This window comes from Myiozetetes cayanensis, unplaced genomic scaffold (assembly GCF_022539395.1).
Source record: "Myiozetetes cayanensis isolate MyiCay16 unplaced genomic scaffold, myiCay2020 scf6-25, whole genome shotgun sequence".
NCBI lineage: Eukaryota > Metazoa > Chordata > Aves > Passeriformes > Tyrannidae > Myiozetetes > Myiozetetes cayanensis.
In genome coordinates, this window is record NW_026087853.1 from 4,762,233 (window position 1) to 4,789,834 (window position 27,602).

At 44.0% G+C, this 27,602-nt stretch overlaps 1 protein-coding gene across 6 annotated transcripts; it reads right to left on the reverse strand.

Annotated features, from left to right (window-relative positions):
• Positions 1 to 997: 997 nt before the first annotated feature.
• On the reverse strand, positions 998 to 25,823 carry WDR89 (WD repeat domain 89). Of its 6 annotated transcripts, XR_007631520.1 has the most exons (3): positions 25,779 to 25,823; positions 8,057 to 9,968; positions 998 to 5,393 (listed from the first exon to the last, which is right to left on the reverse strand). XR_007631520.1 is itself a non-coding variant. In XM_050336169.1 (2 exons), exon 2 carries the CDS (start codon positions 9,935 to 9,937, stop codon positions 8,768 to 8,770), a length of 1,170 nt encoding a protein of 389 aa, XP_050192126.1. In that variant the 5' UTR covers positions 9,938 to 9,968; positions 25,779 to 25,823; the 3' UTR covers positions 6,779 to 8,767. The 6 variants fall into 6 exon arrangements, 5 of the variants coding, with proteins under 5 accessions (XP_050192126.1, XP_050192128.1, XP_050192130.1 ...); XM_050336169.1 differs by lacking the exon at positions 998 to 5,393 and having other exon boundaries at positions 6,779 to 9,968; XM_050336171.1 differs by lacking the exons at positions 998 to 5,393; positions 25,779 to 25,823 and adding an exon at positions 25,148 to 25,202 and having other exon boundaries at positions 6,779 to 9,968.
• Positions 25,824 to 27,602: the final 1,779 nt, after the last annotated feature.

A 27,602-nucleotide genomic window follows, 5' to 3' on the forward strand; every position in this document is an offset into this window, starting at 1 on the left:
AGCAGATTAAATCCTCTCTCAAAATCTGGGAAAAATAATCTTTGACTGACAGAGCACCATTTTCTTCCAGAAGATTAGCAATAGTTTATTATTCCTAGTATATATTTAGACTATTCCACTTACACAGTTGCTTTAATATCAACCATATTAAAACCCTTTTGAGAGCTGATTGCATTTTGTAAGTGATTCCAAGCTCCTCCATGTGTTCTGTTACACAAAGTGCCTCTCAGGCCACCATTTCAGCAGGGGTTCACACACACCTGATCCCTCTGCACATTCTGACAGGTAACAGAGCAGGTGGGCACAATGCTCTGATCTTCCCACTCTTCTTTCAGTGTGCTGCATATGAAGCCCCAAAATATCAGCAAGCAAGACAGTGCTTTTAGAGCACTTGGTAACATTCTTGCTGTTTGGGGATTAAAAATATTTTAAAATAGTATGCTTCCTGTTCCTTTGGTGCTATCCCAGTGCTTGTGTGGTGAGCCAGAGCTGGAAGTTATCCCGGTAACTGCCAAGTTCACCTCTGCCTAAAGAACAGGAATTGTCTGAGATCAAGAAGAGCAAGACAGGCAACAAATACAGGAGGTTCTTAGTGATATTAGAGAATCATGGAATCCTAGAATCATTAAGGTTGGAAGAGACCTCTAAGTTCATTGAGTTCAACCATTAACCCAGCACTGCCAAGCCACAATTATACCATGTCCCCAAGTGCCACATCTACACATCTTTTAAATCCCTCCAGGGATGGTGACTCCACCACTGCCCTGGGCAGTCTGTTCCAATGCCTGAGAACCCTTTCCATGAAGACATTTTCCCAAATATCCAGTCTAAACCTCCACTGGCGCAACTTGAGGCCATTTCTCTCACCCTGTCTCTTGTTACCTGGGAGAAGAGACCGACCCCCACCTGGCTACAACCTCCTTTCAGGGAGTTGTGGAGAGTGATGAGGCCTCCTTTTCTCCAGTCTCAGCCCCCCCCCAGCTCCCTCAGCTGCTCCTCATCAGATTTGTGCTCCAGACCCTTCCCCAGCTCTGCTGCCCTTCTCTGGACTCGCTCCAGCCCCTCAATGTCCTTCTTGTTGTGAGGGGCCCAAAACCAAACCCAGGATTTGAGGTGTGGCCTCACCAGTGCCCAGCACACAGGGGGCAGTCACTGCCCTGCTCCTGCTGGCCACACTATTGCTGATACAGGCCAGGATGCCACTGGCCATCTTGGTAAGTTAAAACATCTTTAACAAAAAAATAGAAAAAAGAATGGAAAGGCAACACAAACACAGCAGTAGCTGCTCTCTGCACTGCCTGCTCCAGGCCAGCCACACATTGCTTTAATCTCCTATACCTTGGCTTCTGACCCCCCAGAATGCTCTGGTTTGTGTCCACTTGAGCTGTGCAGGGCTCACTGTGGCCTTTCCTCTCCGAGGTTCCTGACTGTGGTGCACGTGGAAACCTGGGATCGACAAGAAAAAGCTGCACAGGAGCTTCACTCGCCCGGCGTGTGGAAAAAACGTTAAGAACTTGAGGGGTTTTATATTTTGCAAACAAAAGGAAGTTCATTTCCTCTGTTAGCTCACCATAACATTATGTGCAAAAACACGCCTGGAGCTCTTGAAATACCTTTACTTATTTCTGCATCTACCAAATTTATTTATAGAGCCATCTGGAAAACGCTGGCCCTTCATTTACAAGATACTATGGAGCTTTTCGGAATTGTTTCATCAACAAAACTCTAAAAACACCCACACCTACAGAAATTGTCAACTATAATCAAGTCCCAGGCCTTGTTTTTGTTGTATTTAAAGACTATTGACAGGACAGTTAAGACTGTCATATTAATGCATAAATAGATAGTTCTCCATTTGCTAACTTTGACATGTTAATAAATCTAGGAAATCTGTCTAATAATAAATCAGCAAATGGGTCTAATACACATCCTTGTAAGAAACCACAAATACTTCAGCTATGTCTCATTTACACGCAGTCTTGGGGCATTCAAAGTTTAAAAATTAAATGGGAGCAAATTCTTCTATGAAATACAATAAACCTGCAGACTCAGAACATCTGCAGCAAAAGTAAGGTGAAAACTGGGAAACAGGAGTGTCCTGGATGGCAGGTGGGCACATAAAGGGAAGAGCAGCTCTCACCCCTTGCACATAGCACTGAGTTAGCTCAGAACGACCAAGTTACAGCTCCCTCACTGTCTAGGCATCCTGGCAGTAAACCACAACAGAAATGTTAAAATAATAACACTATTAAAAATAAATAAGGATTTGGGCCTATTTTAGCCCAGATGTTTTAGCAAAACGCCACTATTCATTCCTTGGCATGTGGTGGGATGCCTGTGTGCTCCTGTTCTTACATTCCTGAATTGCCTTCATACTTTCTCCTATTTGCAACAGTTAGGACTCAACAAATTCAACCCAAATATAAGAATTCATTCCAACAATCATTTGATCTACTTGTGGCTCTAACACCATACACACCTAGAAGGCTACACAAGCTCTTTATTCCTGCCATGTTCCCAGCCTGCTGGCTGGAGGGATCCCTTCTGACCCACACAGCACTACGTGTCTTCATTCAGCAGAACAAGATTGCTTTATAAATGCTGATTTTTTGCTAATAAACATTAGTTTGTCCATTACTGGCTTCAGCTAGACTTTGATTTTTGGGGTGTGAAGCTCAAACACCATCTTACTTGATCCAAGGAACATCCATCCCCCTATTTCTCCTGATGCCTCGTGCATCAGTCCTAAATTGAGACAGTTCACCAAGATCATTGTTACAGAGAAGCCTTGAGCCTTTCTCCTTCAAATTATCCCCAAATAACTGTTAGATAACACTGCACTCTGCATTCTCTAGATGGCTGAGTTAAAAGTCTGTTAAAGCAACATTTGAGATCTCCATCAGTGAATGTTTGGGGGTTCCCACCAGCAAAGTGTATCAGCCCCAATTTTTCCAAGACATGGTGATGAGCTCACATACCAACTATTACCCTCTACAGTGCTCTGGTGAGTACTGAAGCTCTGCAGCGCTGGGAGATACCCAAAAAACATCCTAAATTGTTCAAACACAATTCAATTCAAACATGGGAACATCTTTCAGAGGCAAGAGCAGCTGGGCAGTAGCTGCCAGAGCACTGAGAGACCCAGAACATCCAGACCAGGGTCTGCACTCCTTCCTCCCTCGTGTCTGATGTGATAAGCAGAAATAAAAGCACTTAAAGAAATTAATCTAAGACAAGAAACATAAAACTCTGAATGCAAACTTTACATCCAGCAGCAGGGAACCGTTTTTGGCAGCAATAATTACAGTTTAAGGCAGTGTTACAAACACTTAATCAGTTCTGTTTACCTTTCTGTCTTCATTCTTCATGTACCCACAGTGCTGAAATCAAAGACATAAATCAGAAATCATAAATCAGAACCACTGGGCTGGGTTTATGGACATTCATCTCCACAAGTCCCAGTAAAAGTTAAGGGAGTCACTTGCAGCTATTTGACCTGCTGTGTGTGTATTCAGTAGTTTTTAATCTGGACCTGAAGTAGTGAGAATTGGCATGCATTGTACTCACAGGTACTCAACTCTATCAGTAATCCCAAATTCCTCTATTAAAAACATCCAGAAAAGTGGACTCTGGGTCTGAGTTTGTTCTTCAGCTTTAGCCCAGTATCATCACCAAAGCAGTAATATCAAATGTATTACCTGGGAGGCAACAGTCCTTTGGTAATCTACTGCGTATTTTGAGTTCCCTGGACCTTCTTGTTTCGTCACTTTTAGTAGATTTCTCAAAATGATCATTTTAAATTAGCCCTGAGAACTCTCCTGAGCTCCTCCCAGCATTTCTCACTGCCAGTTCTGAGTTCCTGTGGCAACAGGCTGCTCAAGTACCACCTTTATGGGATTGGAGCACCATCAAATCTTTAGTCAGAGCATGAGAGAATAAGACCAAAATTGATATAAAAAATGTAATCTATTCCCATAAAGATACTAGTGCCAAGATTGCAGGAGGAGTATATAGAATAGTATTTTCCAGCAGTCTATTTCCAGAAAAGTAGAAAACTTTCAAAATACAGATTTCAAAGTATCTAAAGGCATGAGGAGGAAGACTGGAAGAAACAACATGTGTTGAAATCCCAGCAGGACAGAACACCCTGACAGCAAGCTGAGGCCATCAGCCAACAACCTGTGCCAGGTTACAAAATGGTATAGAAAAAAGGAAACAGAATCCAAGAAGTTATCAGAGATCCTCAGAATCGGTTGACAGGTTATCTGCAAATAACTCTGACAAGGAACCAAGGAACAGAGTGGTGTATAAACACCCAACAGCGGCAATTCACAGACTGAACTGCTACCTTTAGCTGTCATCTCCACACTCACTCCTGCCTTCCCTTTTTTCATGGCACTCGGAATCCCCAAACCCATCAGTTCCTGCAGGGCAGAGGGAGCAGCACTGGCTCAACCAGCGACTCTCCTCACTGCTCACAGAAGTTAAGAACACCCGGCCCCTGCAAGCGAACACCTTCTGCCTCTTACACGCTTCACTGCCAAATTGTTCATCTCACAGACAAACAGGAACTGGCTTTTATGCTTGAAGGGTGCTTATGTCTTGCATAATTTATTTGAGGTCCTATCCTGCTTACAACAAGCTCAAGAATAAGCCCTTAGCTGTATTTCAAAAGGTAGAGGGTCCAACTCCTCGTTGAGGAGCTTCCCTGGACAGATGTCCTGTCAGAGGGTCAGCAGGAGCCAACCTCCCTTTTTTCTTCCCTCTCTCTGCTTCCCACCCTCCATTTGGTGTGATAAGAAGTGCAGAGTCCAGCAGCCCATGCACAGGACAGGAGAGCTCCCAGATAAAAGGGAAAGGACTCATCCCCCTCCAGAAAATCAGGTACCATGACACAACTCACTACTATCAGCACTCCCCCCAAAAAAATACAAGAAACCAAATAACAAGACCATTTTGAAGGGGTGGAGAGAAGTAATTCCAAATTAACCATGACAAATGCAGATGAGCTTTTTGAGGTAGGCAAAAGGGTCAGTTCTTTCAGGAGTACAAAAGCTTTGCTGATCAACTGACACTGCAATTAACTGTGTCCATGCCCAACCCCCATGGCTGGGCTCCATCCTGACAGAAGGGTGGCTCACCCCAAAACACAGATCTTTCAGGATACGTGTCAAGAAGCTCTTTTCAGTGACAGGACAAGAGGCGACAGGCAGAAACCAACACACAGCAAGTTCCATCTGAACACGAGGAAAAACTTCTTTACTGTGAGAGTGGCAAAGCACCAGCACACACTGCCCAGAGAGGCTGTGGAGTCTCCTTCAAACCCTGCTCGAGCAGGGGGTCGGCCCAGATGATCTCCAGAGGTCCCTTCCAACCCCAACCAGTCTGTAAGCCTGTAAAACACAAGACAGGAGTGTGCAGGTGCTGAGTCAGCGCTTCCCATGGCAAAATGCGTCGCTTCATACAACACCCTGACCTACAGAGCCCCACCAGGGCAGCAGCCAAGACAAAGCTGTCATTCTGAACACAGCACAGAGCTCACACTTCATGCCTTTAAGATGTTTTACTGTATCAGCATCTTTGCTAAGGAATATTTTAATGCAGCAGCACAGTTTGAATACACAGGACACGTGCCATATACAATCCGTCCACAAAATAGCTTTTAACTGGCTAAACAAATTTCACCTAGAAATGAATTCACACCTTTAGGTCTGTCAGATAATTTCCACTGCAACCCCAATGTGTGGGTAGAATCCTCCGCTCAAGTTAATTCCTAAAGTTACCCACCAACAACGGAATGTTGTCCTGATACATCATTTACCTGAACAACAGCAACTGTGAGTGTGCAAGTACTGGATTTTAATTACAAAGAAAAGAAAAAGAAACAAAGAGTAAATTTAATAACGTGCCAAATGCAAGTAAGTTTATTTTCACGTGTTCACAGCAGGATAATCTCCTGCTGCTCAGATATATCGTACAACGGGTTTACTATCAGCTCTGAATCAAGATGGACACTGTTTTCTGCATTTCAGTAGTCTATCTGGATTTTTGCTTCTCATTAACTGGAAAAAAAATCTGATCCTGCTTCCGGAAATTAAAGCTTCCCCTGGGGTTAAACAGTTCACACAGTGATGATTTCCGAATGCTACTTGCACATAGTTTCAATTACGTAAGTTTTATAAAGGTCAGGTCTGGAGTCCTGCAAGGCCTTTGACACAGTCCCCCACATCAACCTTCTCTGAACCGGAGAGATACGGATTTGATGGCTGGACTGTTCAACGGATGGGGAATTGGGTGGATTGTCACATGCAGAGAGCACTGGTCAGCAGCTCAGTGTCCACAGGGGTCCCTCAGGAGTCTCTAATGGGACCAGTACCGGTTAATAACTTCAATAATGACATCAAGTGCACCCTCAGCGACTTTGCAGGTGACACCAAGCTGAGTGATGACACGCCTGGAAGATGGGGATGCCGCTCAGAGAGACCTGGGCAAGCTCCAGATGTGGGACCATGGGAATCTTGTGGCACTCAACGCAGCCAAGTGCACGGTGCTGCACCATCCTGCGATTCCATGATTTTAAGGTTCTTAACAACGCTGAAGCCAACTGACAGACATCAAAATAATAAGAGATTAAATACATTCAGACAAGTTAACCTGCCTAACTTCGAGTCTATTATTATTATTTATGTGCTCACATATGGATTCTGCCTGTGCCCTGTGGTCTATAAAACAGTGTTTGCAGCTTACAGAACCGAGCAATGCTGATCACTTGTTCACATGGGGTTTCCATCTATGTTTATTTTATGGGTATTAACCTGAAATTGAATCAACACAGAAGACAAACAACAAAATCGAGTATTTTCAGAGGCAACACAAGCCTGAGTCTCGTGACAGCTGCTGTGCTCTTGCACAATGTTAAGATACACACACACGTTTTACCCCTCCTGTTGCTATTTCTGTTGTGCACGGAGAAATCAGCTTCGAAGGGAAAATCACGACTTGAACTGTCACTGATACAGAACAGATCGATACCCACCCAGTTCAGAAACAAGGTAACAGCTAGGGCTGCATACTGCAAACTTCAGTACCAGACCTCCCATCTCTGCTGCCTTAGTTCACGGACAGCTGGCACAGCACGTCACATTGCACTCAACACACACCTGAAAGCAAGTGGAGACCACCACAGGCTCCCTCTCTGTGCACTTCTCTGTGTGAACACAAAACTATCTTCAAGAAACCAAGTGTCAAACAGATCCAGTGATTTTACTCCCCTGAGCGTGTCAAGATCCGAGGGAGTGGATAACCATCTAAAAAGCAATTTGTACATTGCACCTGCAATGAAACAGGTCTCAGAATCATCCTGTAGTTCCCTACCCCCAACTTGTTACCGAACCAATTCAGGCCCCTGAGGGCATTAGAGTGAAGCAGAGGGGTCTGAAGCTTTTGGTCCACTCAGTTACAGAACTGTGTGTTCCACATAAACCTGTCAAGAGTAAATCTGGAGAGGGCACAAGATCCAAGTGCATTGTAGCCCTGAGACTTGCTGCCCACCTGGTCTCAAAATAGCACCACGTAATCTGAAAGGCATTTGAAAAGATGTGGATGTTGGGGGTAACTTGAATTTACAAAAAAAAGGTTTAGAGAAATGTGATTTTTAAATTGAAGCTGCACTTTTAAATAACGGGCAGTAACAAAAACAAGTGACTCATCTCAATTATCACCAACAGGCAAACCCAAAACAACAATGGATTCACAGCTGTGGCTAAAGGACATTAACAGTTTGTGAAACACTGTGTGGAAACCCAACACTTGTGGTTGAAAAGGCTTCACTTCCACAGCTGATTAAGGCATCTTCAGCACAGCTGTAACCCTACACCAGAGGTATCCTCTGCACCTCAGAAACCATTTCTGAACTCCAGGACAACACTCCCACTTGGCATGTGATACCAGCTAATTTGAAAAGTCAGGATTTGGGGTTTAAGCACCACTGGAATAATCACACCTATCAATGTCTTTAACCCACCAAAGATCTCCCCAGTCTTCCAGGTGCACTTACCATGACAGAATGAAGCTGCTTACAAGATTCTTAGGTATTTTCATGCAGGAAATATGCTCTAAATGATGCCAGTTTAACAGTTCTCATACACGTACAAATTAGCTGTTTGGAATCACGTGCTCCTCTTCACTTGAATATTTTAATATCTGCTATGAAAAATATGAGTCTACCAACTGCTTCTTTATGAGCTCGTTCTAAACCAGTGATGTGACAGTGCAAAACTACTTATTTTCTGTTTCATCAATAAGTAATTCCCTCAAGCATTAAGATGTGACATAAAATCTTTAACTAAATTGAGCAATTTCGTTAAGTTTTCTGTAAAGAAAGCAAAATACAGCACGAAATACAAAAGCTTTTCAAGTGTGCCAGTGAATTTCACTGGGAAGGTAACAAACTTTGCAAGCCACAGGCCTATATTACACATTTTAAATATTGCCTGAGACATTAAATAACCACAGAAATAGTTTTATATAATATGATTTAACATCTGTTGTTCGAGAACTCAAGTGCAGATGTTTACTCTTTTCTGATTAATATTAGCAACTTTAAAAAAATAAGAGACATTCTTCTGATGACTGAAATACATTCCCAGGGGGAATTCAAGCACCACAGTTCTTTCCACAGAATACCTCCAAACAAAGCACAGCCAAGCATCGCCTGAGAGATTCAGCACCAGAACTCCACACAGCAGAGATTCCCAATTCCGGCATTTTACTTTTTCCTGCTTTTCAGGGAGCTGTCGTGAACTCTCACTCTCCTGTGCACGGAAGAAGCAATCTTCAGAGATGCCTTCTTTGTGAGGGACCTTTCCACAGCTCCGGGTTTCCATAGCAACAGCTGAGCATCCTCTCCACCCGTCAGCAGAGACTCATCCGCCGGGTCCCAGCAGAAGGAGCGCACGGTGGCGGAGTGGCCCCCGCAGAGGGTCCCCACCAGGCCCAGCCCATCGGTGCCACAGCTGATCAGGTGGATGTTTCCTGTGGAGGTTCCCCCGACAAGGAAGAGTTTCTCTGCCTTTTCATGGTACCAGCCCCCCACCAGGTAACGCAGGCTCTGGTTCTCGGCGCAGAGCGAGTCTCTGACGTCCAGGACACGCAGCAGGGTTATTGGTTCCTCGGTGTCCAGCTGAGCCGTGTCCCACCAGCAGAATCCCTCATCGTGTGTCAGGCAGTAGACCTGTTTATAATCTTTCCCAGACCAGCCAATAAAACTCACTGATGAATCTGAATTGCAAGTTGATATCAGAGCATCATCTTCATTATCCTTGTTGATGTCGAACACGTTGACCAACCCATCGGTTGACCCAGAAACTACCAAATTGGGTTCAACAGGATGAAAACAGATTTTTGTGATGTCATCATTGTGGCTTTCAGAATAGACTCCCAAGGGTTCCTTAGCTGAGCTGGCACAGTCTGTAACGCCTCTTGCATCCCAAAACACCAGAAACGTGTCCTGTTCAACTTTTTCTGTCCCAGCACAAACGATGAGATCACTGCAGCTGATATCAAAACTGATGAAAACGTTGGAAGGATATCCACTGAATACCTGCACAGGTTTCTGAGTGGCTGAACGAACATCCCAGCATTTCACTGTCCCGTCACTGCAGGCTGAGAGCACCGCGCTGTCGCACGTGTGTGCAAATCTGACCCCGCTGAGTATCCCGGGATGGCTGCTGTACTCCCTCAGGAACTGTAATGTTTCCCTGTTGTACACCCTAATGGACTTATTGGAACAGGAAACTGCCACAAAGCGACCGTTTTCAGACTGGGCAGGTCTGGAAAGGTCGATGTCCAGCAGGTAAGCGGGTTCCTCGCTCGGCGCAGAGCGCTTGGCTATGCGCAGACTCGCGAGCTGCTCCTCGACCTTCTCCACTGCAGCCATCTCAAGGGCTGTTCCCAACCTCGCCAGAAACCTGGAATAAAGAAAACCCCAGGAGAGTTTTAATTATAACATTGTTAATTAGGATTAGCTTTAAAAGTTACATATGAGAAAGGATCTCGTGCAGAAGCGAAGAGCGAAGCCAAAATTCAACTGCCCCCGTGTCCTTCCCCACCACAACTTCATTCACAGGAACAGAGAACAGGAAAGGGCTCCCTGAGTTAAGGAGTTCAGTCTCTCTTGTCTGTAAGCACTACACCAGATAATCCCCTTAACAGATTAAACAGCCTATCTGTGAATCCTAGGAGAGTCACTTAGCTAAATTTGCCTTATTATTTTTATAAAGTAACGTGATGTTCTCCACAACTGGGAACAAAATGAAGTCATCACCACTACCTGAAGAGGAATAAGTTTTGTTCTAGGAAGCAGAGCCCACAAATAGCTGCATCAGTACAGCTGCAGGAGAGTTCTTAAGTGAACTTCTGTGCTGAGGGACGTGCACAGGGGAGGCAGAGAACAAGACCAAAATTACACAGAACAACAGCCTGAAATGGCCAGATGAGATAATTTTGCAAGTATTTAGGTGCCCAGTGACGCAGAGAAACACCTGTCAGCATATCATGGACCACCTAAACAGGCTATGTGACATCAGTGGAATTCACTGCAATTATCTTTGCCTCTTTCATCAATTCTCCCAAGAACCTCAGTGTTTTCTGAGCCTCCTATAAAACCACATAACACTGGCTGTTAGTGCAGCTGATAAAAATCTTCTCTTCAGAGGCAATTCTTCCCCAGCACTACTGAACCCTCCTAGAAACCCAAACTATTTCAGCCATGCACACAAGTGCAAACTTTACCAAGCAAAACCAACATTAAACAATATTCTCTTGATCCTCTCACCCATTGATTCACTTCTAAAATATGCCCTAAAAAAAAAAAAAAAAAGGAAAAAAAGAAATGCTCCTTTCTGTAACACAAAGGAAAATTCAATTCTGTAACTTCAGTAAAGGTTTCCATCAAGTCAGAGTCAGAAAAAACATTGAGGCATTTAAATTTTAAAGAGATATTTGCTACCATGAACAATACACAGTTTTAGTGAGTTCACAAACTACAACCATTTTTTTAAAGGAAGACAAAGGTGGGGTATGTTGAGCAGAGCCAGCCACAAGGGACTTCTGTTAAAGTCACAGGTTCAATTAGACTCCTCTTCTGTGTTTAAAAAAGATCAAAACTCAAATGCTGAGGGAATCACAGCAGGTTCTAAGGGGTCAACAATCCAATGACTTCTCACTGGTACCAGTATTTCCTTAAGGACTAGGCCAGCAGCCAATCCCAGTTACCACAGGCATGAATTCACCCTTTAGAAAAAAAAATCCAAACAGAAATGAAGTAAAAATCAGGAAGATCCAGAATGCAAGAAAGTATTCTCATGCCTTCCCAGCTGTCCTATCATCAATTTTTTCTGCAAATTCTTCAGGCTGGGCTTTTAGGGGTGGAATGTGCAAGTTTCCATGCATTACTTGTTTTAGTAGTAATTATTTTAATGGCCCATGAGAGACTAAAAACAAAGGAAAAGTTGCTATGACAAAACTGCCTTCTGTTCTGGTTTTGTTTTTTTTTTTTTTATTCCTTGGCCTTGTTTGTAGTCTCAGGCTTTGCCTTCCCTCCTCCTGGTTTGGTGCACACAAAATACTCCTGACACCATGTGACAAACGAGCAAATTCTTAAGAAACAGCTTAAGTAGGCACACATAAAAACTTAATTCCCAAGTCACAAATAATCTCCCTAAGCGATTTGCCTCAGTACTATCCTGACAATGAGGTCCCCAGGTTAATCTTCTACATCAAAGCAACCTTTCAGAGCACATCTACAAGCCATTTTTGCCACAAAAAGCAGACATCCTGTGGAAACTCCTTTCCCCTCTGAAGACAAGAAGTTGAACACGTTTTCTGGCATTACCCTGTGTACAACCTACCCACAGAGCTCACTCCTTTCTGGCTTTTCTGGGTATGCCCTCAAATGAAACAGGATTTTACTGGAACTATTACACAAAGCCAACTGTTCCCAAACGCTGTTTGCTGCACTGCTTAAACACAAAACTGTTAAACTCCCATGCAAATTAATAACACCAATTTTAGAAATAAAACATTTTTAAGAAGGAAAACGTCTACTTAATCCAATTTACTGAAGAATTACAATGGAAGCTTCTATTTAAATACAGTTTCAAACACACATGCTTGAGGGTGGAGACAGGAGTTTTTGTAAAACAGCTTTCCTGTAGAGCTATGGTGACTAAAAAAAACAGGTTCTCTCTGTAAACTTCTTGTAGGAAAAATGTAGTTTTCCAAGCTGACCTGAATTTTAAGCTCTAAATATTCAGGCTTTTTCTACTCCAAAGGCCAAGTAAACTCAAACAGACATGTTCCTGACAAATGTCATCCATTTGGAAAGCGAGCTGCAGTTGTTTAAATATTACTGACTTTGATAGAGAATATCATTCAATGAGCAGTTTCTCCAACACTCATGTCAGAGCTTTTACTGCTAGGGAGGGTGAGGGAACTCTGCAAGTACCCAGAAGTTCATTCAGATTTAATAGTATTTTTTGAGATATAAAATTAGCCCAAGACAGCTCTTAAGCTTTCACCCCGAATGACATAAGCACAGCTATTCTGAAATACCAGAAAAAGCTGTTCATGTTTTCAGACAGAAGTGCAATTTCTATCATCAGGAAGCTGGAGGGTTCAGTTTTCAATTCTATTTCCACTGCAACAACTAAGAAGCCTCAAAATTGCATTTGATGACAGCCAGGTTTTTGCTAAAAACTCGGTAAAATGTCTGCCCTAGTAGGAAAGTCTTCAGACTATTATGAAATTGTGATTGAAGGTTATATAAACAATTCATGCTCAAACTTCAGGGTGTAGCTGCCAGCCCTTCCTTTTCAGAAGGGGAAGTCACTGTTGTATTTTGATGGGAACGTTTAAATGGCAGGAATAGGATCTGTGTTAAATTTATGAGACAAATAGGAAACAATGGTCCTTCCAAACACAATAGAAGATAACCAAGCGTTGGACTGCAGCCACCTACAAAGCACATGGTCCTCTGCACTGAAGCACTTTTAGTTTAGCACTCCTTAAGTTCAACAACAGAGTTATCTGTTTTGTTCCTGCCACAAAGAATCCTTTGGCAAAGCCGGTGTCTTTGAAACCCGGCACACTGTGGATAGAGCACAACAGCCAGTTGTGAGGGGAACTGCTCTTGCTAAAGTGACAAACTCTGACACAAAGACTCTTAGGGCATGAACAACTTGCTCCTGAACTGCTTCAGTCTCAGAAGAAATCACAGAAGGCACCGGCCAAAAGCTCTTATTTCCCCATGGTACCTCCTTTGCTCAGTTAATTACATTTAGGTTCCTCACTTTCTCCAGCTCACAGTGGCCCACAGTGTGGATCTACAATCTCAACACTGACAAAATCCAGGTGTGAAGGTGCCAGGAAGCCGCAATGACTTGGGTGGCACACGAGTACCTGGCTGAAGGTGCCTGGCTATGGCCAGTCACTTGTGATCGAAACAGAGATCATCACCCATCCTCGGTCATCACCTTTCCTCATTGGGAACAGCTGCATCTTTCAGATGCATCCACACCTGCACCCCCTGAGCAAGATAAAGCCACATCTTACAAATTAACCCTGAAACCTCTGTGTTACTCTATCTAGTCCTCTGGCACTACCCTCACGTGATCTGTTCTATGAATTAACTTCACAGTTATTTGCAACCCCTGCACACTCTCCTGGATATCACAACTACCAGAAAGGCTTCTCGAAGGACGCTCAAAACTCATCACATCTTGGGAACTCAGAATAAATACAGTTCTCTGAAACAGCCTAAAATATTTTGACCTCCAGGGCATCCTACGAGGCTCCTCTGAAAAAGAAATAATCTCAATGTTTAGAACAGAAGGCACGAAGTGGAATTGATGCCAAAGAGGCAGGACAGGATTTTCGGATGCCTTTGTTATGTGTTTCTCAGTGGTGGAGTGTGGAAACAACCACAAAGCCAAACTAGAAGCAAACTGTTTTGCTGAAAGCAGCCCTTTCCAATGATGGAGGAATGAAAAGCAAGCACCTATCTGCACAAACTTAACACTAAACATTGTCCCAGCACATACTGCTGGGCTGTTTGTGCAGCCTCACTTCAAGCCAACAAGCTTGAGTCTTCTTCTAATCCAGAAAGTTTTTCAAAAGATAAACCAGGAACTCAGAAGTTATTTTCCTTCTCCTTTTAGTGGTGTACAGAAGATGCTGCCAAACTGCACAGCTCTCCTTTCCAAAATGGAATGTTAGCTCAAAAACATACAGAAACATAAATTTACCTTTGAAAAATACAACGGAAAAATGTGGAAAAATGGCACTTTCTCAAAGATTTAATCAGCAACCTAAGAGTAACTTACGAGTAGGAGGGCAGAAACACGTCATAAAAACGAAAACAACCTGTAGTTTTGGCAACCTCCTCCGAAGAGGTCAAAGACCAAAAATAGCAAGGGATCCGAACAGCAGCAGATGAAATCTTGCACTGTTCTTCCCTACTGCAAACAATACAAACAGACCCTCCCTTTATTTTCACAATTATTAAAAGCTGGAGAGCAGAGCCTCAAGGGCAGGCCCGGAGCTCTGGGCAGCGGGAAGCGGCTCGTGAGCACAAACACGACATGTGGTTCGCATTTGGGAGCGGGGCTGCCAAGGCGGGGTTGGCCAAGGAGGACACGTCAGTGCTCTGCTCTCCAGCGATGCAGGAGCCTGCGGAGACCTCTCCTCACTGGCACCACTTCCCAGCAGAAGACGGATCAGCAAACGATCTGAAGCGGTGTGGGGAGGCACAGAGCACCCCCTGGGAATGCTTGATCTCTCCAGGACACACACTCCCAGAGCTGGCTGTGCTGTGTCACCCAAGCACAGGGATCAGGTGTTTTTCCAGCCGTTTTTAAGGCGGAGAGAAGAGCGTTTAGTCATCAGGCAGGAAGGGAATGAGATGCACGAGAGCACACGCTGAAGTGCAGAGACAAAAAGATGGAACTGCCAAGAGAATTATTTCATCCTCTCAAATCAGCTGCAGCTCGTTTCCAAATGTAAAGCACAGCAAGAAAGAAACTCCAATGTAGTCCTTCGTTTGCAGCACAGAGAAAATTGTATCAGCAGAGCAGAAAGGAGGGAAGAGATAAAACACTGCAGCAACAAAGTCTACGGGAAGATCAAAAAAATTAGGTCTACCAAGCTACTTGCCTTCCATGAAATCAATTCCTACCCTCCCACCAGTACTGACCCTGGGGGTACAATCCTGTTCAGCAACAGGAGAGAGGAGCTGTAGGTGGGAGAGAGAAGGAAATGGCCTTAAACAACTGTATTGGTTGGACAGAAAAAATAAGAGTCAGAGGTAGGAGAGAACAAAGGGAAAAAGGCCCAGGTGCCCAGTGCTTTGGTGTTCAATAATCTAAAAAAATTTTTAAAAAGGAAATTACAACTTTTGTGAACTCATCTTTTGGGGGCATAAACAGGTGTTCGTGTCAACACAAAAATAAAACCTCTTTTTGAATATTATACTGGACATCCATAGAGAGAACTCAAAAGCAACTTTTGGATTTGACCAAGCATAGTTTTAAATGCATAAATCATAAAAAGCATACATTCAATACTGTTTTGTGTGTGTAAGATTCTGTATTTCAACTAGAAAGATCTATCCTGATTCACCATCCTGGAAAATATGGTGAAGAGAGGAGAGATTTAGAAAATGTAGGCATGCCTTCAGGTCCAAATTGCAATAAATTAACTCCAACTTCAGTAACTGAGAGCTAATCAATATAAATTCTTCAACCGAAGAGATGGTAAAAATCTGCAAAGGACCCAGAAGACAAATCATCAGAAGAAAAATCTAAGTGTGGAACAACCCAATGTACAAATAAAAAATTCAAGTAAGCTTGAAAGCACTACAAAAAACTATAAAAACAGTGACATTACAAATTTTGGCTTCAAAATTAAGGCAAAATTACTAAAATCTGATGCTCAGATAGCTAAACTACCTTCTCCAGAACAATTCAGGAGACCCTGACATAGAGTATGGGAAACACAATTTCTGTTTACTCTAAGAAGCTCTGTCAAACAATATTTCAAATATACTGGAGAATCTCCCTTCTTCAGTCTCCTCTTTTGATCCAGTTCCTTGCTGGTGACAGATCCACTAACAGAGGAGTCACAAAGGAAGCTCTGCCACTGAAATCCCACCTTGGCACGAGCAGCTGGACCCAACTGGGAACTTCCTTGGAAGGGGAGAGGTTTCCTCATAGTGACCTCACCAGGTAGAGGATGCTACTGTGTCCAGGTGTGGATGAGGTGGTCATCCAATAAAGGAGTGATAAGAGGATAAGAGATGCTCTATTTTACTCTCCTGGCTATTCTCAGATCAAGCTGACAGAAGCTGCAGCAGAAGCAATCCTATTTTATACAGGCAGACCCGAAGGAGTCCCAGGCAAAGGGTAAATTACAGAAAGAGATCCTGTAATTGGAATACTTATATTCTAAATTTTTTTTTTTTTTGTAAGGTATACTGTATTTATAAACAGTCTGTGAAAGCTGACCTATGCCTAAATTGCTCACTCACAGCCTCTGAACAGGTAAACAACAAATGCCGCATCCTCAGATTGATTCTACAGGACAGGAAAACGATCCTAAGTGCTGGGCCCTGGATTTTGCACTGAGATGGGGGTCAAATATGAGGTTTGTGCCCCTTGCTCCTCCTTCTCCCCTCTCCTCTCAGGCACAAGCAGTGCTCAGCTGCTCAGCTGACCTGTGCTCCAGCCCAGCACACTAATAACGTGTGGGGATCACCCTCTAAAGGAACAGCATCCACCAGGGCAACCACGACCAGCCGGGACACTGTCCTTGTCTCCAACAACCACCTCCTCCCACGATGGGATCCAGGATACATCCGTCAACATCCCCACCACACGGAACAGAAGGTTGATGGTGTGTGCCCCTAGCTGCTCCAGAAGATTTCACCGTGCCAGGGCTACACAAACACTCCAGAAGATGCCAGACAACTCCCAGCCTCGGGACACAGCACCTCTGTGTGCCGGTGAGTGCCTGCAGTGGAACCACAGCTCTCCAGCCAACACGCTGCAGAACTTGAAGGGAATCCAAGTCTCAGCCCTCTGCACTTGTGCTTATCTCATCAGACCACAGCGACCACAGAAAAGTCATTTCCTTTCTCCCGTGAGCACCTCCCACTGTACACACCATATTGACATGACTTTTTGTAACCACAAACTTAGGAAAGAAGATACAGAACTAATCAGCCTCTCAAATAACACACAGACAACAGCTGCTGGAAATCAGACACGTAGGGTACAATGTTCTGCCGTGTGTAGTATTAAGTTTTTCTCCATTCACATTTCCACGAGACGGCCATGAACAGCTCAGAGAGGGTTCGTGCCTTTCTCTGAACTATTCCTCACACACCTCCTCGTGTTACAGCAGCGCTTGCTTTTGTTAAAAGGTCCAACAGCTCACTCTCCGACTTGGCACTAGAGCCGGGCACCAAGATGGTCATCTCACAGATGAGGAAGACAGAAATGAAGCCACTTATCAGACTGCATTTGAACAAGAGCCTGGCCTACAAGGACAACCCCTAGTCCTGACTGCGGCAGAACAGCTCACTGAGTAATTCCCAGCAAGGTGCAACATTCACTCTTTACTTTCTCAATCAGCAAAACAAGGACAGCATTTGCCCAACCCACAGCCCTTGTGTACACAAACACCAGTAAGTGCAGCCAGCAGCAGACTTTCAAAAGGAAAAGCCTGGTTCTGAGCATCTACACTGCGAGATAAAATGCCAAAGTCAGAGCGACTCTGCAATGCACCTGCAAATTCCACGGTCAGAAAGTGCTCCGCTGCCCTGTCAAATTTGGCATTACAGGAAAGGACTCCAGGAGCGGTGAGTTTCAGGGCCATTTTAAGCAGAACAAAACCATCACGTGAACGGGCAATCCCAGTGATCCACCCTACAGAGAAAGGTGAAAGGAAAGGATTACTTATGCAGCTGCATGAATAATTTAGTGACTCTGAAACAACATCATTTATTTCCTTCATTTAGACGTTGCCATTTGCTACCAACATCCTCATATAAAAGAAACCTGGAAATGAGTAAGAAGATTCTTCCCAAATATTAATAAATTTTGCTGAAATTCTTCCAAATAATTTGTTTCTACACCACAGGAAGCCTGGGAAATTTCAGTCTAAATTTAGCAGCAACCATAATAAAAGGATATAAAAACATTTTACTACAACTGAAAAAATACCTCCTATTACCACACACAGGTGCCAAAATACCTACAATGGCATAAAATGTTTTATTTACCAGAATAGTTTAGAAATTCTTTCACAACAGTAATTTAGCCTAAGCACACCTCATTACCAGAGCTCATTCTTCAAAACACAAGACCATTATGTTTTCAAGACTCTTTCCTTAAAAACCCAACCTTAAAGCAGTTGCTGGGGAACAGGTAGGAGGATATTCCCCTACATGTACAGTTATTGTACACAACACACACAACATTTGTGTGCTTGGCAATTTTGAACACTGATATCAATGCCCAAGCAACTCTCTGCACTTCCAGATGTGTCGCACAGGCACGAACATCTGCCAAGCCTAAGCAGGGGAAACAACTTCTCCTCATTTTCCTCATTTGCTCCCCCAGAACATGCAGATGACTACGGTGTCTTTGCCAGTGATATCCTGGCAATATCCATTTTTTATATTTATCCGATCCAGAGCATCCCCACATCAAGGTAATTTGTCAGATCCTCTCCAGTTTCAAAGCAAGAGCAGAAACTGGAGATCCCTGTGTGCCCATGACAGTTCACAGACTATCAGTTTCCAAAACATGCTCTTTGTGCACAGTCTGACAGCTGGAGGCTCTGCTGAATCTTTATCATGCCCTAAGCTCAATTTTCAATGCTTTGCAGCAGGCACAAGGAAAAGATGTCATGTAAGTGACAACAGGAGGATGGAAGAGGCTGAAATAAAGGGTTGCAGAGCTGTGTTGACTTCATCCTGTTTAAGAGAATTTACTTCTGAGTCTCCATAAAAGATGCTAAGGAATCAGGAATGTGCACATTGAACCCATGCAAGACATTTTCTTCAGCTCTTTGTTTTCAAGAGCCTTTAGACAGTGCTTACACTTGAACCGTACACAGCACTCCAGCAGCAGCTTCACCAATGCCATAACAGATTTAAAAAAAAAAAAAATCAGCTTTCTCTTTTTTCCTTTTCCTCTTTTTGTAACACCCAAGTGCACAGTGGTTTTCTACACCACACTGGAAGTTCATGTTCAACTGCTTTTTCCACTCTTAAAGTGCTTTAGGACTCAGTCCTAAGAAATAGAACTGTGAAAGGGAAGGACAAAGTGTACAGGTATTGATACTCCAGACTTTCTGATCAAGAGATCTTCTGTATGCAGCAACACAATCCCTGCTGACAAATCCCCAAATCATAACAAAAACTGTATGGTTTTGTTAGCACCCACGAACCCCTGAGACCTGTGTGGGGAATTTATTTTTCTGAGATCCACAAACACCTTTCCAACATCTTCAGCAGCTTGCTGCCCCAAAATAAGGCAAAGATAAAAAGCAAAGTCAAGAGCTTTATGCATTTTAATAGCCCTGCTCTCATATCATATTTGTTTTCAATGCTTTAGTAAACCCATATTTCACATAGCAGGCTCCCAGCAGTGCTCTTTGCTGGGGCCAATCTCTTGATAACTAAGCCACAATCAAGGGCAGAGAAGGAAGGGTTAGATGATCCAGGTAATGGATTGTTTATTTTAAAAGAAGTAGCTGGATGCTTTGCCTTGTGTAGCTTGGCAAAGATAGAGACCGAGAGGGGATACGATTACTATCTACAAACACATCAAAGGAATAAAGGCTGAGGAGGGAGGGGAGCTGCTCAAGAACAATACTGGCATGAGAGTCCTAGAGTATAAACTGGCCATAAATAAAATATGGAGCAGAAATCATAAAGTTTATCTTACAAAATACTTTCCAATTAGAACAGTGGGGGCAAAACCTTTAAACTGTCTTCATCTGCTTTTATAACCCCGTCAGCCTGGCACCCAGCACTGTCCTTGCCCAGCAAGGAACACAAAAATAGGAAGGCAGGCTGAGAAACAAGCAGCTCCGAGATAAGCTGGCTCATTTCTTCTTTCTGGAAGATACCACGGGCAGACAATAGCGAGACAACACTTGATTACCCCCACAGCAAAAGCAGAATTAAGACCGCAGTAAGAGGGCACAGAGAGAATGCAACTTCCAGTTTAAGGCCGCCTCCCCTCTCCATCACCCCGGGATTGCCGGGATAACATCCTAAGGGATTGCGCGTGCCCTTCCACGCGGCCACATCCACGTGCCAAGGCGGAAAATCCCCAGAAGTTTTGGGACGCGGGAGTCGGGAAGAACAGAGGTTATTCCGCGGGTGTTATTCCGCCCTTGGCCACTGGATGTCGCCAGTGACCGCCCCCCGGAGCGGCTCAGTCGCGATTCTCATCCCAACACGTTTTTTATTACTTTATATTCCTCCACTACGATTACTCGGTTACGATCAGCTTAATTGTCTCCTTAACAGAGCGGCATCCAAGGAAACAAACAAACAAACAAAAAAATCGATTTGGGGCGCGAGGCAGAGGATGAACACCCAGCCGGGAGTACTGCAAAGCACGTTGTTAAAGGTACCGGGATTTTTCTCATCATTTTAAAAGCCTCAGTACCCCAAATCAGACCATTAATCAAAAAAAATCGCAGCCTTCACTCAGAGCTGTCTAGCGCCAAAAAAATTAGGAAGGAAAAAACCCAGCCAAATTCAACTACACCACAACTTTTCTTTCTGAGGTGTCAGAGGTTAAACATATACACACGTTCCTTTTGGAAGTCTCATTTTGGACTTCAATTCGGAGCTTTTAATCTTTCAGACTTCATGATAAACCAAGATGAGACTCTTATTTCCATGCAATGCACACATAAACCCACAGGGAACGACTAAGTTGTGTGTGTGTGTGTGTCTGTATTTGCTCCTTTTAGCATCCAGCAAGTCCAAAAACAGAGTCCAAAACACTCAACACTAAATTTCCCCAGGGAGGAAGGGTGAACAAACCAAACCCAACAGCTAAAAACCCCTTCCCCTTCTCAATCTCGTATCTGGCTGCTACAAACATTACTCAAGCAGGAACACTGAATACACATACATGGTAGTAGTTACCAAAGACATTAAACCACTAAAACTAAATTTGAAACTAAACCGAAATCTGGTTTTCTCCCTTTTAAAACTGAGTCATGAACTTCCTTAGATATTCTGACAGACACTGAATAAACTAAAATTAACTCCTTTTACAACAAAAAATTCCTTCATAAACCATATAAAATCTCAGGATTGCTGATAAGTAAGTCAGGATTGCTAGCAAAGGACCTGTTTCTAAACAAGCATCTTTGCTTTCACAACCATCTCCTTGTCCCTTCTGATTGCACAAAGAAGCAATAACACTTAATTCCAGCTTTCTCAGTCATTCCCATGGCAACAAAGATACACAAATTATTATTATGAAAAGATTCTCAAATTATGGAAGAGTGAGCAATATATGAAGCTTCCTATCCCAGGTACTGCCAGCATATAACTCCTTCTAGCAAGCAGTTTGTCAATTTTAGTTAAATGCTTGTTTGTCCTTTCACCAATTTCACTGCTCAGCAATTGTACAGCACTTTTGCATCTTATTTTTAACAAGACTTGAAATAACAGGCAGGGGGAAAGGAAATACCTCCGTAGTTATGGCTAGGTGCAGAGTCAGAAGTTGCAAGTCAGAAGTTGCTTATCAACTAAAAATATATATTAAAAAAAAGAGTAAAATTCCACTGAAGAAAAAAGAAATTGCAAGGAAGATGATTAACAATACAGAAGAACAATCATTTTACTTTAAGGCTAATTTTGGTTTTCAATCAGTTTAATACAGCAGAACTATGAGTGTTTTAATGCACTTGGTTTTTTTACAGATAAGATTCAGCTGCTTTATGAAAAAGGATTTCTGGAACCCCTTAGTTTTGATCATTCATTAAGCTTTCATTTAGCTGGAAAACTAGAGAATTAAAGAAAAATAGCAAGTGCCCTTATAAGGCCACAGTGCAGTCATCTAAAACAAGTCTCAAAGAGCAAAACAACAGAGTTTAATCAGGTTTAGGTTTTAAAACACTTTCATTCCTCTATCTCCTGCAAATTTAGTCTGAAACTGAACATTAAGGCCACCCCAAAACATTTTTCAACAATACAAAAAGTGTGATAAAAACTATTAATGAAAACCTGATAATATTGACGATCTGCAAGAAATGCCTGCAGATAAATGTGAAAAGGGGAGATCAATTTACGTCTGTAAAGGGTATAAACAACAGCACAGATGGTTTATGTTGCAAAGGAGATCTGACTAGATGATGTAATAGTCCTTCAGGACTTTAATATCTGACATAAGAAACAGAATAAAAATGTATGAGACTGAAGAGTTCATACGAAAATATGAACTTGTTAAAATGAACAGCTGCACAATATTTGCTTCCTGACACTTCTTGCAAAATACTTTGATTTTTGAAAAGACTCGAATATCCTGTAAAGACAAAGAAACAGGACAGAAAACACATTCTATGCTGGGACCTTCAGAGCAGCCTGATGGAATTACTCAGGATTTGTCCTGCAATTTCAGCACAATTTTCTCAGAGCTACAGATTGGCTTAATCTCTTCTTCCAGTGAACTGCCCACCTCCATCTCCTGCTTTGTTCCCACTGAAATATTTTGTTAAAATTTGCATCAAAATGTCAGCTAAGGCAAAAATACGTGATAGAAACGATTAATCCTAACGACTTCATTTTAATTTGAGGGCAATGTTTTGGCATCAGACATCCTTTGTTCAGAGTCTAAAGCTTTACCTACCAAAGAAATCATCTTCTCTATACTACTTCCCAGTCCCTCTGCCTTCCATTTACTTTGGAAGCCAATAAATACTCCCTAGTCAGTCGTGTCCACAAGTTACCTCCACATATATTTAACTAACCTAAAATAAAAGCAGGAGGAAATGAGAGAAGAAAATGCACCAGCAAGACTTCATGTAACCCTTGGGTTAAAGGAAAAGTGACAGTACAGGAGCATAAGAAGAGGAAGAGCTGAGGGGAAAGTGGGTACTGGGCCAGGCTGAAGTCTGAGGAGGTCAAAGTATGTTTGAAGCTGAACTTCCTAATCCCACGTGGCTACAGACAAACTCTTTTCCTGCCTTTCTTATGTCCTCCACTGTCCATCCTGCACCTTAAACTGCATTCAAGTCCCAAAGCACAGTCATCTCCAAAACCTGGCCTTGCCAACTCTCCAATTCACAAGCCTCAACACCCTTTTTGGATGTCTGGTGAGAAGCTGAGCCACACAGAAAACATCTTTTCACTCACCCAGTAAAACCAAGTCTTAGGTGTCTGCACAGGCAACTTGGTATCAACAGGGCTGGTCGGCGTGGTAGAGCTGATCTCCCTCTGCTTTACCTCCCCCTCCATCCCCCCCAAAAGCTGAGGATCCCATTATTTGTATGGTCCCAGCAAAAGCACAACAAAGCTGCAGAACCCAGCCAGGAAGTGCTGCCACCATGGAACAACCATCTGCTTTTACAGGAGGCCTCCCACACAGCCAGGTACAGAGAACAGATGCTTGGGCTGCTCAGTAAAGGGCTCTTGTCCTCAGGCCTGGTGCAGTGAAAGAAAGAAACATTTTAAAGAAAATAAAATTAAAAAAAAAAAAAGGCTGGGAAAAATTGGGATTGCTCAGCCTGGAGAAGAGAAGGCTTCAGAGTGGCCTGATTGTGGCCTTCCAGTACCTGGAGGGAGCCTAAAGAAACATGGAGAGGAACTGGAGTCACAGGACAAGGGGCAGTGGTTTCAAACTGGCAGAGGGCGGTAGTTCTCCAACTGCTTTTTTATTCAAAAGTTTCTTTTCACTTTTTTTTTTTTTTCCAAAGGGAATAAAACAACCAACAAAACCCCCACCAAACAAAAAACCCAAATCAAAACTTTAACTTCTTCTTCTGACCTTTCCCGGATCTGTTAGTTCTTCTGTTTTAGGCTATTGCTCTTACTAATAATGGTCCCTCACCTTCACCAAACCCAGGTGAGGTCAGCTGGTACTTACCCGAATAACTTCCTCATACACATATTTTATTGAATCACAGAATCGTTAAGCTTGGAAAAGACCTTTCTGATCATCAAGTCAAACTATTAACCCAGCACTGCCAAGTCCACCACATCTACATGGTTTTTGAGCACGTCCAGGGGTGGTGACTCCATCACCTCTATGGACAGCCTGTTCCAATGCCTGAGCATCCTATTAGTGAACAAATTTTCCCTAATATCTGATCTAAAACTCCCCTGGTGCAACTTGAGGCCATTTCCTCTCATCCTGTCCCTTGTTACCCGGGAGAAGAGCCCGATTCCCACCCGGCTACACCCTCCTTTCAGGGAGTTGTAGAGATCGATCAGGTTCCCCCCTGAGGCTCCTCTTCTCCAGGCTAAACTTTCCCAGCTCCCTCAGCTGCTCCTCATCAGACTTATTAGCCAAGACAGTCCTGACTTTAACCCTGACAGCCGCTAATTGCCAGGAAAAGGAAAAGGAAAAAGGAAAAAGGAAAAAGCAGCGCTGAGGGCTGGTGGCTCACCCAGAGATGCCCAGACACGATGTCCTTATCCCGGTGTCCCTCACCCTGGGTCCCTGCCACAGCAGCCCACCAGGGGATCCTTGTCCCGGGATTCTCGTCCAGCCCCCTCAGTGATCCTTACCCAGGTCCCGGTCCCAGTGTGCCCAGTGTTCCGTACCCGAGATCCCTATCCCGGTCTCTCCAGGGGATCCCTATCCCGGTGTGCCCAGTGTTCCTTACCGGGATCCCTATCCCGATGTCCCCAGTGTTCCTTACCGGGACCCCTATCCCTCTCTCTCCAGGGGGTCCCTATCCCGATGTCCCCAGTGTTCCTTACCGGGATCCCTATCCCGGTGACCCTAGTGTTCCTTACCAGGATCCCTATCCCGATGTCCCCAGTATTCCTTACCGGGATCCCTATCCCGCTCTCTCCAGGGGTCCCTATCCCGATGTCCCCAGTGTTCCTTACCGGGATCCCTATCCCGCTCTCTCCAGGGGGTCCCCGTCCCTCTCCCTCAGAGCCGCTCCAGCCATCGCCGCGTGCGCGCCTTGCAAGCCCCGCCCCCCGCGCTCTCCCCGCCACCCCATTGGCTGCTCCGCCCGCCATCTTCCCTCCCTGGCGACGCCCGGAAAGGCGATTGGTGCAGGCGGATGAGTAGGCGTGGTCGAGCGCCGATCACCGCGTTCTGATTGGTTTATGGGGAAGCCCCGCCCCACAGCGTCTCACGGCGGGGTGGAGGAGCCGCCGCCATTTGCGGCGCCCGCGGTGACGGCGCGGGGTGACAGAGCTGGGGTGGCACTGCCCGGGGGTGTCAGAGCAGGGGGTGTCAGAGCTGGGGTGACACCGCCCGGGGGTGTCACCGCTCAAGGGTGTCAGAGCAGGGGGTGTCACTGCCCGGGGGTGTCAGAGCAGGGGGTGACAGAGCAGGGGGTGTCACCGCTCGGGGGTGTCACCGCCCGGAGAGGGACACTCATGGCCTGATGGCCGGAGGAGTCCTGCCTGCGCTCGGACCTGCCCCGGGATGGGATGAGGTCAGCGGGATGAGGGGCTGAATTTCCCTTCACAGTTCATCAGCAGGAGCTGACGCCGTCGGTGGTACCTGTGGAGAGGCGGGTCCGGGAGCTGCGCAGGTGTCACATGGAGCGGCATCCTCCAGGAAAGCAGGAACACAGAAGGGTTATCTCCTATGAGGGACCCAGAACAGGGAAGGTTAATTAGGTTTCCTTTTCCTTCAGGTTGCTGCTACGTTTTCCCAGGCCCTTATTTTTTCCAATTAGAATTCCAAACAGTATTTTTCTCCTTTTTTTTTTTTTTTCCCCCCCCAATTACCATTTAATAGGCTGACACATCCAGGCTGTCAGAAGGACAGCATAATTAACATTTGCTTCTTCTAACGTTTTATTTAACACTGCCCCAAGTTTTATCATTCAGAATTCCTTGTTCTGCTCCGAATTTTCTGTTCAGCACTGACAGGTACTGCACTTAGCCCATAATCTCAGGTGGATGTTATTCAGTGGTAAAAATAACTTGTATCTTTATTTTTGTACCGGTGAAAATTACATTTGTGATCTTTTCTGATAAGTGCTGTAAGCTGTGATAACTAATACTATCAACATTGATTGAGATATTTCTTGAAATTATTTAACATTTCCACTGGCATTTTTAAAAATCAAAATCTAAACATTTGAGGCGAGTATATATTTTTCTAGCAGGATAAAAAAGAGCTTTATCTAAACCCATGGACGTGGTCAAGTCACACGGACAGTAAACACAGAGCAGTGTAAAAACCACAACTTGTACCTCAGTTTCATGGCCACCCCAAAGCAGAAGGTCAAGCAAAGTACTGATAATTTCAGTTGCCTGCCACTAGTGCTGTACAAAATTTTAATTAATTCTACATGCTCCAGTATATCTACTGTTATTACTTCTATTTATGTAGGTACATAAATTATGTATTTAAGTTCCTGTCAGCACAATCTTTTTTCTGTGTGTAGAGATTACCCTGCTCTGTGATCACTCTGCAAAACTGCGAGAGACAACTTGTATCTCACAGTTGCATTGATAATTTATCTTGTTTCAGCTTAAAGTCTCCTCTCTAAATAGTTTTTTAGAACCAGATATTTGGATTTGTGAGGAGTCACAGGTGCACAGGTCACTGAACCCTTTCAGCCAGGCAGGTATCACCCAGGACAGACCAATCCACCAACTCCCATCAAAAAGTGCCTTTTTGTTTTGTTTATTTTGGCTTCTTAACAATTATTTGGGGGCCGTTTTTTTCCTGCACGGTGACTGAACATAGAAAAATATCTAAGCACGTGACATCAAAGCACAAATCCCCCAAATCACACACTCGGTGTTTTCACAGTAAATACCTTCCCTCGCTGTGAACCCTGATCCCACTGGAGCTGTCACCCAGCACTAATCTCTGCTCACACCAGTGACAGTCACTCTGAAGGTTTCCAAACAGGGGGCGTGTGATTTCACTGAAGCCACAACGTGCACTATCAGACTGTATTGCAAATGTCAGGGTTACAATCATAACTTCAGTTATTGGCTTCTCATCTGAGTTCCCCAGGGCTGTCAGTGTTGCCACACATTCATCAAATACCTTCTGTTCATTGTTCACGTGGTAAAAACAGCTGCAGCATCCACTGGAACGACACAGTTGTACAGCCACGGATTTGGTGTCCAGCACTCCCAGACAAACCCAGCTGTACCAACAGGAAGTACCATTATTTTTTGGTAGCACATCAACACTGCTGAGCCATAGGGCACTGCTGTGAAGTTCACCACAGTAAGCGCACAGCTCATGCTCCGGAGATCACTCGTAACTCTTGACAGTTACTTCACAGACACAAAAAGGTATTTTGACAAAGGAATCTTTACGAGCCACACCTTAAAAGAAAGAGAAGTAGTTGAAACG